At 38.2% G+C, this 10,755-nt stretch overlaps 1 protein-coding gene across 1 annotated transcript in view; it reads left to right on the top strand.

Annotated features, from left to right (window-relative positions):
• Positions 1 to 5,907: 5,907 nt before the first annotated feature.
• The window catches only part of HOOK1 (hook microtubule-tethering protein 1), a 20,940-nt gene continuing 16,092 nt past the window's right edge, over positions 5,908 to 10,755 (top strand). The window contains exons 1-5 of the mRNA XM_009884581.1: positions 5,908 to 5,987; positions 7,633 to 7,705; positions 8,030 to 8,080; positions 9,551 to 9,683; positions 10,617 to 10,684. Coding sequence (XP_009882883.1) covers positions 5,965 to 5,987; positions 7,633 to 7,705; positions 8,030 to 8,080; positions 9,551 to 9,683; positions 10,617 to 10,684 — 348 coding nt within the window. The 5' untranslated portion in view covers positions 5,908 to 5,964. The remainder of the gene's footprint in view (positions 5,988 to 7,632; positions 7,706 to 8,029; positions 8,081 to 9,550; positions 9,684 to 10,616; positions 10,685 to 10,755) is intronic.

Here is a 10,755-nt window from a genome sequence, read left to right as displayed (position 1 = left end):
CTCCCCCGGCGGAGAGGGGCCCGCTGGCCGGGGTTCCTGTCAGGCGGGAGAGCGGCCCGGGCGGCGAGTGAGGGGAAGGTGGAGGCGGTCGGGGCCCGGGCATGGCTGCGGTCACGGGGCCTGCGTGAGGAACAGGTGTTTGTGCAAGCGGCAAAGAACGTTCTTGCGAACACCCCTGAGGTGCCGGTGTGGTGTTTGGAATATCCTGTAGGCCCGAGTAGTGGTTCTCCAGCGGTGGCTTCCGTGGGGAAGCTGTTCGGTAATTAGCAATAGTAATAAATATGTGCAATTAATTTGAATGGAGTTGACAGGAGCAGAAACCTCAGAATGTTTCATACCAGCTTTCAGTTGGTTAAAGCGTTAATTAGTCGCAACACGCCTAAATGTGTGGTGGCGCCTGTTCGAGAAGTGTGTATTTGTTCAGTTCATCAATCAAGCTTGCTTTCTTTTTATCCCTTGTTCTTTCCACGTTTCTTCTGCTTCCTTGTCTGGAATTCTGCTCTGGCAGATGCAGTGTTTTTGGCGAGAGCGAGCTCTACTAAATAGAACTTTTGCATGAAAGGTTGGCGGAGAAGGCCACAATGACCTGGCGTGAAGGGTTTCTCTTGAAATAAGAGGTGTTTTGGCAATGTGAAGTGTAAATCGGGGGAGGAAGGGAGTGTTTTAGAAGCGTTGTGGAGATCCAGGAATGAAACTGGCAAAGGTGATAGCAAAAGCTACCCAAGGAATTGTTCCTCTTGCTTTGTACATGACAGTACAGAAGTTTTAATGAGGTAAAGCTTGTAATAAATCACTGTAAACCAATTTCCTCCTTTCTCTTCCTTCATTTTTCTTTCATTGACCTTATATGCTTTCAATGTTTTGCTGGTCTTTAGAACTTCGGTTGTCTTATGCTTATCTCTCTGGAGTGGGTATCTTTTGTTTAACCAATGCAGCCTTTTCTTTTTCTTTTTTTGGTCTCTTTAATATTTTTTTTCCTCTTGGTAGTCAGGTAAGAATAACTCCCATCATGAGTCAGTTGCAAAATAAATCAATTAATTCCTGAACTCTGTCTCATAATCCTGTCAGCAGTGCTGAACTCTCTTATAATTTTTACAATTCCTGCTTAAAATATTTTAAGCTTAATTCTCATTTTTAGTATCGCCACAGTGCATAGCTGTCATTACACTGTGGGCCTTAAAGGGAATGGTAATGGAACTTTAACTAGCCTTAAACTGGAAGAGCTTTGTGTAGTATCACTGATGTAAATGAACATTCAACTCTGTGTGTTCAGGATTTGTACACAATGCTCAGCAGGTGCATTGCCAGATGCACGTTTTAGATCTAATACCCTATTTCTCAGACCTTGTTTACAACTTAGTAGAAACCATTTGTTAACACTAAGATGTGGTTCAAACATCCTTTCAACTTGAACTTCAGCTGAATAGTAGAAAAAAAAAAAGAACCTTTGGAAGATGAACATATTTGGGGAGGGGGAGAATGAAGTGCTCTATATCTGAAGGGAAGAGGGTTGTTTAAGCCTCTGTCGTTCTAAAGGTTTCTCAATTTTTTTTACTCATTAATATAGTGAAGAGATGCTCATGATTTTCTGTGTTCTGCTGCCAGATCTTGTTTGTGTTATTTGGGGGAATTTCGTTGGTTGGTTTGTTGTGGGTTTTTTTTGGCAAATTCTGTATTAGAAAACACGCATTATCCAGAGAAGAAAGGAAAAATACAAATAAAAAATGTTACGTGCTGGTTCTGCAACCCAGGTGTCATTGAATTTAAAGTTTTGAGGATGGTACAGGAGAAATATAATGGAGTTAGATTACATTATAGGGGAAATGTGTATGAGTTTCCAAGGAAAATTGACTTAAGGTAGTATCTGTTAAGATTGAACTCACAAGTTTGTTGCAGAAACAGTTTTCTAAGTTGGAATGACAAACTTTGGTTCGTATATGTGAAGTGAACCTTAATATTTTCCATCTCTGGGTAGGAGTGGAGTGATAATAGTAGCAGCAGTAGGCCTAGCGATGCAGTAGGATCTTCTATGTTTAGATGCCATTACAATAGGTGTTTTCTTTACTGTAGCAGAGCAAAAGTTTCTTGAATGTCTTTTAGTTCTGTACCACTCTGAGGCTGCTTCTGTCTTTGTCTCCAAACTAGAGACTAGATGCATGGTAACATCTTAAACAGAAACCTTTTCTGTGACAGGTGTACCCCTGTTATGTGCTGGCAGCATTGGTAATGTTAACTTTGTCAATGGCTGAGTTATTCTATTAATATTTTGAGATTAAGAATGGGAACATTTATTGTTACTTTAAAGTATCTTTGACTAACTCTATAAAACTTATGTCCCTAGTATGTGTAATTTGGGTATAAAATATAGAACCTCAGCTCTACATTGTCTGGATAAAAATGAGGGTGTGCCTTCCCAAGAGTTGATTAGGTTGATTTCTGATGGGTGATGTGAACAGTCTTGTTTAATCTACAGCTGTTTGCTGGTAGAGCCTTCAGCAGATCCAGAGAAAAGGTATTAAGTGTCACATGACGTAGAATTAAATTTTCAAATGTGTATTGTGAGCATACTAGCCGTATGTCTGAGAGAAAAAGACGTGTTCTTCTTAAAACAGCAAGTGGCAGGGTGCATTTAAGCTAGATTCATGAAACGTGCTTCAGCATGAATAGCAGCATGTCCTTGAAGCTATATTTAGTAAAACTAATCAAATTTGAAAAAACGAGTACTACATAGTCCCTGAAGTCTACGGCTGTGTCTACCAACCTCCTCCTGCCCATTATCTTCATTGTTTTTGTATGTACGTTAAAAATTGGTTGTGAGGAAATGATTGGGCTGGCATGGGGTTTGGAGAACCCATAATTAATACTACTCTCATATATTTCTAGGTGCTTGTGCAACTTTTAAATATATGGAGAAACTAAGACTCTCAGTCCTGCTTTTTGCTGATTTTAATTAGCTGTTTCTATTCTGGGAGATACTGGCATACATAAAGCAGTGTTGCTTGTCACAAGGTTTTTCTACGGCTTTGGTCACCTGCTTTAAGAGGCTTGGGTGAAATGGTAGTACCTGTATGTAGCAATTTCTTTGGTTTACAAGGGGGTATATCTAAACAGCAGCATCACAATATTGTGCCATAAACCACAATTCTGGCATGCTCAGTCTTGACTCGTAAGTTTGCGTGCCTGTTCTTGTGTTGGCATTAAGGCTGCTGTAGTATTAGGAACCAGTGCTGTCAATCACAGCTACTTCAGTGTGTGGTGTTCTGCTTAATCTTTTATGTAACCTACCAGGGATTACTGACTTCTCACTTGCTGTAACACAGGATTTGAAAAATACTTTTTTAATTGAAAAACAAATTAAAAATCTCGCTCTGCATATTTTTCTCTTCTTGGCTTGATTAGACTCTTTCTGAAGCAAGCAAACAAATGTTCAGAGTATGTGATCACTCTATGATCCATAGAATGGATGACAACTGCCTCAAATTCTCACAGCTGGGAACTGTGCTTTTCTACCACTCTGGTCCAAGTAGCTCCATTTGCCAAACACACTTGAAAAGGTCACTCACCAGTGACCTCTGAAGAAGCTTACATTTCACAGCATGTTTGGGAAGGCCCTCTCGCAGATGGACAGGTAATTCAGGACATTGTAAACATAGTGAGTTTAAGAAGTCAATTTTCGCGGTAGACAGAGATTATAAGGATCTGTTCTTGCTTCCATTCTATTACATATATACATCTTTAAATAGTATTAACAGCAAACTTTCCTCTTTCTATTTTATTTGTTGTCGGAAAGAAGGCTGAGCTTAACAGAATTGCTGATGAGCTTTTATTTTCCTGAGTAACCATGTGATGAACTGGCACATGTGGAAATGGTGCGCTCACCTAGAATAGTTAGCTCTGAGCTGATTGTTTGGGAATAAAATATTGCAATTGTAATAGATAATCCTGTCAAAAGGTTACATATAAGCTTGGGGATAGTTTAAAAAAAATACACAATATCCAAAATGGAGAAACATTTTTAACATTGAGGTAGTTCCATCCTACAAATCTTAAATGCAGGAAAACCAGAAAACTTAGAGGAAAAAATTACCATCTTCATGAAAAGTATGGAGGAGCTTCCATATGAGAATTGGCTGAATAAATGGGGACTGTTGGTCCTGTGAAAGACACTGTGGGAGGAGGTGGGTATGGTAAAGGTCAATACAGACTTGAGCTCCTGGAGAAGGCAACTGAGGAAGAGTGTTCACCATCTGCACAAGAAGCAGGGGAGGTGAGGTGAAGCTGGCAGGGGACAAACTCTGACAAGGGGATATCCCTCAGAATCTATGGATGCAGAGTTTGTGGCTGCAAAAAGTGCTTCAGTCCAGTTCATGGAAGAAGACTTCACTGAGGACTGTTAGAGACAAATGTCTGTGCTCCAGGGGTTCTCCAAGACACAAATTCCTGGAGCCAGATGGAGTATTTTGCAGAGTTTGCAGTTGCTTTTTACAGTCTGTGGAGTGATCTGAGGACTTGGGCGCCTCTGTGTTTTAAGGCTTTATGCATGAAGCAATCAGAATTACAGGCAGAAGTTCACAGAGCAGCACAATAGCTGCCTATGGATGTGTAATAAACTGCTATTATGCATCAGGTTGATGATGGGGTACTTGGTTCTTGTGTATAGAGCTGTCTGCTGGGTAAGTGTTTATTGCAGTGCTCTGTAAGGATGCAGACATGTCGAAGGTATTCATGTAATTTGAGTTGCTTTTGGAGAAGCTAGCTGCAAAACACTATTAAATTTTATTCTTTAGAATGGGAGCTATCAAATTTTATTCTTTAGAATGGGAGTTGCATCTTGTTTGTGTACCCCTGCTACAAAGGGACTTTCATTGTACGTGTGCCTAGATGCACCAGTTAAGGTACAAAGATTGCATTTAACAATTCACATGGAATACATCACGCAATTTATTATAAAATGGTACCATCTATAATCTGGTTTTGTAATAGAAGAGAAGAGTGAAAACTGAGGCTTTGTTGCTTAATCTTTAGAAAGAAATAAGTAGATGGGGTAAAACTGCATCCAGCCCTGTGTTTAAACACTAGGTACTGTGATGCTTCAAAAATAACAGGAAAATATGTATATATATTAAATATAAATACCAGGAAGAATATATGAATTAAATATGTTTACCAGGAAAAGATGTATAACTTCAGGTTATAGTAAGGTTTCTTGGGTTTATAGCAGTGTTTTGAAGTTGCTTACTTAAATAGGAACATCTTTAGAGTAACTTTGGAATTCCTGAATTGCAAGGAAGTATATTGCCAGCTCACAGGACTTGAAATGGTTCAGTCTTTCTCAGTTATCTTCATATCCCTAACGTGTGCACTAGCTCTGACAGCTCTTTTTTTCCACTGTTTTTGCATAATTTTCTACCTCCGATTCTTAGCCCTCAAATAATTGCAGGGGTCTCTGTTGATGTCATGACTTCTGTTACTAAATGCTTATAGTAAAAGATCGGATTATTTTTTTTCCCCTCAACTTTCACCCCTTCTTCTGATACTGTGTTTTGTTTAGATACTTATGTGTGCAGAACTAAGCACTCCAACGTAGTTTGAGGGATGGATAAATATGACTTTAGTTTCCCAAGTTAGTATCACGTAATCTGATTTACAATAGAAGGACTAGCATGATAAAGCAAAACATGGTAATACTAACTTTCTAAGCTACTGGTCATAATCAACAGTCACAAGTATTGAGATAATTGGGTTGACTTAAAAACTAAATAGTTCAAAAAGAATTTCAGCTGCCTCAAGTAGAAAGACGTCTTTTTAAATGCTTGTGCCTTAAAGAAGAAAAGGAAAATGGTAACTGATTTCCTGTATCTGCCTACTGAGCAAGAAACACAATGTTTTTCCCTTTTCTAGTTGCAGACATTCCATACTGCAGCACCTTGCAGAGATGTTCAGGACTTGACTAATGGTGTTGCCATGGCGCAGGTACTTCACCAAATGTAAGTTGATACTTAGGTTCAAATAAGAAGTATTTAATTTCTTGAGGTTTTTGTGTTTGACATGCATAGTTGCTTTCTCCCACCCAAAGGCTTTTTGTATAGTTAAAATAGACAGAAACTTAAGGTAGACAGTTTATAGCAGAAGATAAAATGTACCTTCATATTGTTGTTTGGGGGATGATATAATAGTTAATAACATGATAGAATGGACAAGACAATGAAATATTCTAATACTGCAGTATTAAATTCATAGTTAAGGATAATTGGGCAAGAATGATATGATCTTTTTCACTTTTCCAATCAACACTATTTCCATGGATATCCATGCTTCAGGCAATATGTTCCTCCTTGGAATGATAAACTAAAACTTCAAAAAGCATGTATTTGTGCTCTATTGGGATTGTTCAATTGATTTAGTTTTAAGTTCTAGGATTTAAATGATAACTTGCCCATCATGTGGAAAAAAGAATTGTGTAACTTCAATGGCCATTTTATTATTAAAAAATAATAGTGGGCTAATCAAAAGCAAAATCATTCCTATTTTATTGGTGCCATGACATATGGTGCTGGGTCGAGTGACACACTAGTTTTGAAATTTGCAGTTACATCAGAGGGTTGTAATATGAGTCTTGTATTGAAAGAGTCTCATGCTACAAGTCATCACTGCAATTTTATTGTTGTTGTTGGCTCAAATAATAAATGAGAAGTCTGTGTTACCATCTCCTGCTCAAACTATATTTTTGATTACTATGAAATTACTTAAAACAAACTACTTAAACACCCCCCCCCCCAAAAAAAAAAAACCCCAAACCCAGAAACTCCCATCTGCTTGAAAAGATTTTAAGTGTGCTGTGTGAAGATGGAGCTCACCCTTTTCCCAGGGCATGGCAAAAATTGATTTAGGTTTGCTTAGTGAAGATTTCTTGAGGATCTCTTGCCATAAGTTTGTGGTACTAGGCTGCCACAGGCTTTGGGCAGACTTCTTTACAACCAAGTTGGTTGATATGCAACTGGGGATAATAATTGTCTATTATTAGGTGTTTTGAGACCAATAAATAAACAGTGTAGTGTAAAAGTTAAGTTATTGTTAGATATGCTCTGATTGTACTGCTTGGTTGTTCAGTGTGTGTAAGCAACTCCCTCAGCAACTCATTTATGCTGGATAACTGAATAGACTTCTACCCAGGAGAACCAAAGACATAAAAAAAATACGAAATACCAGTAGTTTAATTTTTTTTTTCTTGATAAGTGCCTTTGAATTGTAGTGAATATTGGAAAATCCAAATGTAGGAGAGTAGGTACCAAACACAGCGTTAGCACTAGTGGAAAGAGGATGTTTCTTTACAGCATTATGGTTGCTTTGTCAGGTATAAAAATTCAGCGTGACAAAGGCCTTCAAATCCTTGTGTTTCTAGCTGTAGCTTGCTCAAGCATGTACAGAAATTCTTCCTGCCCTGGAACGTGGTTTCTTATTTAGCCAGCAGGATGGAAATTTCCTGTGACATGGGTATAACTTGCAGTCTCCAGGAATTCATGCCTTATTAGATGCTGTAGTCGAACATCTGATGATTTAATGCTGGGAGTCTGGCATTGTATTTATTTAACTGCATACTTATTGATGTTTAACCATATAATTTTGTTTCAGAGATGTTGCTTGGTTTGATGCATCCTGGCTAAATCGCATTAAAGAGGATGTTGGTGACAACTGGAGGATAAAGGTATTTAAAACTGAAGTTAGTGGAATTCTGTGGGGTTGGATATCATGTCTGTCCTGAAGGTATCTAGTGGTCCAAAACCTACAGAATTAATCTCAGACTCTTTTAGGTTATTTTAAATGAACTTGAACTGTCTGTTGATAGCTTAAGTGCCTTCCAGCATTGTTGCATGGCGATTTTCTGTTGTGATATTTCTCTTCCCCTGTCATCATAGGGTCCTCTTGTAGACCTGCTATGTTAACATTTTATTATAAATTATTATGTTTTCAGCAAAATTAAGGATTTTAATAAAAGCCTGTAACCTTATCTTTCATGTACAACAACTAGTCCAGTAATCTGAAGAAGATACTGCAAGGAATTATGGACTACTATCATGAGGTATGGAAAAAGCAGGAATTTTTTTTGTGTTCTAATCATTAAACATTATGAACATTTTCCTCCTTCACCTAGCTTTTTGTTTCTTGGCAAAGTAATTTATTTTAAGGACTTTATTGGCAGAAAGTACATGATAATTATCTGTTTAAGTGGGAGGTCTGAGTGAATATAAAATTAATTTGAGCAGGTGTATTCTAGAAAAGACTGTTGGAATATAAACTGGAAACACATTTCAGTCATTGCCCAGATGAATATCATGAGGACTGAGCTGCAGAGTCCTGTTGACTTTTGTGCGTGCATTCATATTTGCTCTTGTCTAGTGAATTGTTAATCCTTTTCTACACAGCAGAATAGATTCTGCAACCCCAATCTAGGTTTTATGATATTCACTTGGAAGCTGGGAGATAAGTTACAAATCCTCCTGGACGTCGTAAGGATTATAGTTTGTCCTCTCTCATGCAGTATGAGTGTGGTAGCAATAAATGGGTGCTGTAAAAAAATACAATTGTTGAATTTTGTGTGGAGCTTGATTACAGTTACGTGATGGGTATGGTATAGGAAAAGTTGCCAGATCATCTTATGGCTTCCGGGTCTCACCCGGGCTTAGCTGTGATACCGAGGGCCAAGCCTTCCGTATTGCCAGGACTCAGGCTCTCTGGCAAGCCCAGAAGGAGAACTTCTTTAGGTTTATGAGGAACTTTTTGAAGGATTAGGGAGCAACTGAATTTGGAAACATTTTTAATTCCTTTTTTTATTATGTTGGTAGAATAAATTAATTCTCCCTTCTTTGAGGTCTAGCCCAAGAACTTTTAACTTACTACTGTCACTTTTTCTTGTAGAAGTGGTCAGTTAACTAAACCTCGAGTTAATAGACTTTCAAAACTTGTGGTTTTGCCAGAACAATTTTATAGAACTCCTACTAAAGCGCATAACTTCATTGGTCTAAATAACTGCTAGGTGTTCTGCATATATTTTTTTAATGCTGTCTACTTTAGACTAAATTTAGGCCTAGTCAGAAAAAAATCTCAGATGCCAGTATGGTAAAGGTCATTGGCTAGCAAGAGATTGAGTACCCTTTTCCCCAAATACGCATCCACACTGCGGGGCAGAGAGAGATGTTCAGAACTGTCTTTGCTGGCCCAAGAGAAGCACAGTGCCTGACATCTGGATTTTGTGTAACAAGTGTTTGAACAAGTGGGTTAAGAACATCTGCTTTGTCTAGGCCTCTTCAGATCTCCTAATCTGATACTGCTACCCATTTACTCTCTCGGAAGCCAACGTTTTTAGTGTGTATCTCCATGTTTAATGTTTAAAATCTTTCCCTTCCATAAGTTTTATGGTGAAAAACTTATGAATAGACCGCTTTCTCTGGATGGCTTACTGAGTCCAGATTTCTTATATGATACCAGGTTTCCATGTTGTACAAAAGTGGGAGTCCACTTTCTCTCTTAACTTTTTTCTTTTTTTTCTCAGTTCTTGGGTCAGCAGATTTCAGAAGAGCTTATTCCGGACTTAAACCAGATATCTGAGAACTCGGATCCCACTGAACTGGGCAGGCTTCTGCAACTTATTTTAGGATGTGCAGTCAACTGTGAAAGGAAACAAGGTACGTGTTACCTTAATCTGGTCAACAAGCAGCAGGTAGCCTCAAGTGATCATTAAGGTGTAAGAGATGCAGAAACTTTCCTTTCTTATGTATCAAAAATTCTCAGTTGTTAATATGTTGCATGCCTATTCTGAAGCTCGAGTTTACTTAAAGACAGAAAATATCTGGGAAACTTCTGTGAATAAATGCCAGGCTTTGCTCAGGGTAGGTTTAAAAAAAAAAAAAAAAGTCTGAAGTGTGTGTGGACTATTTGTACCTGTTAAAATACATACCAAGACCTAGAACTTCCTATTCAAATGTAAATCAAGCAAATTAAATCAAAAACTTGTCTTAGAAACTGCCGTTTGTTTATCTGCAGGGGCTCTAGACTGAATTAGATGAGTTTTCTCTCCCCTTACCAGATCTAATTCTCAGTGCTCTGGTGGCTAAGAGATCTCAGCGTGATTGTGCTAGTAGAACAGATGCGATTCCTAGGTAGTCTGAAATGACTGCGTCAAAGATTGTTTGGGAAATAAGCCATCAGGCTGCATTGGGAATAAAGATGCTAGCAATTACTTTTTTTCATTAGGTTTTATTTATTAACTCATTTGCAGGCTTGTTGACTCTTTGCAGAAGCTTATGCATAGACGTACATAGGTGTATGTATGAAAAAAGAACCCTGGAAATACAGATGTCATAAAATCTCCTTGCTCTATTATGCATAGTATCAATTTGTTCACTTAGAAGTTTATAGTCTGTTATGCTTATCTATCATATTACTGTGTAATACTGTTGTTGGTTAACAGTAGTGCTCTGTACAAAAAGAGCAATACCTGTTTTGAAGAAGCTTTATAGAGAATAGTTTATTCTGGATCTTTCTGTGAACGGTGCGTCATGTTATCCGAGCAGTTAAGATGAATATTGTCACGAGTCACTGCAAATTCTTTTTCACAGAACACATACAGAATATCATGACCCTGGAGGAGTCTGTTCAGCATGTTGTCATGACTGCCATTCAAGAGGTGAGTAATAATTCATAGCCTAATGCTGTCATTTGAGAAGGCTGAATATCCATTTGTTCATCTTTGTGAAT

The sequence above is a fragment of the Charadrius vociferus genome, unplaced genomic scaffold (genome assembly GCF_000708025.1).
Source record: "Charadrius vociferus isolate BGI_N301 unplaced genomic scaffold, ASM70802v2 scaffold163, whole genome shotgun sequence".
Taxonomy (NCBI): domain Eukaryota; kingdom Metazoa; phylum Chordata; class Aves; order Charadriiformes; family Charadriidae; genus Charadrius; species Charadrius vociferus.
The sequence above is the reverse complement of the archived record's forward strand: the minus strand, read 5'-3'. Positions and strand labels throughout refer to the sequence as shown.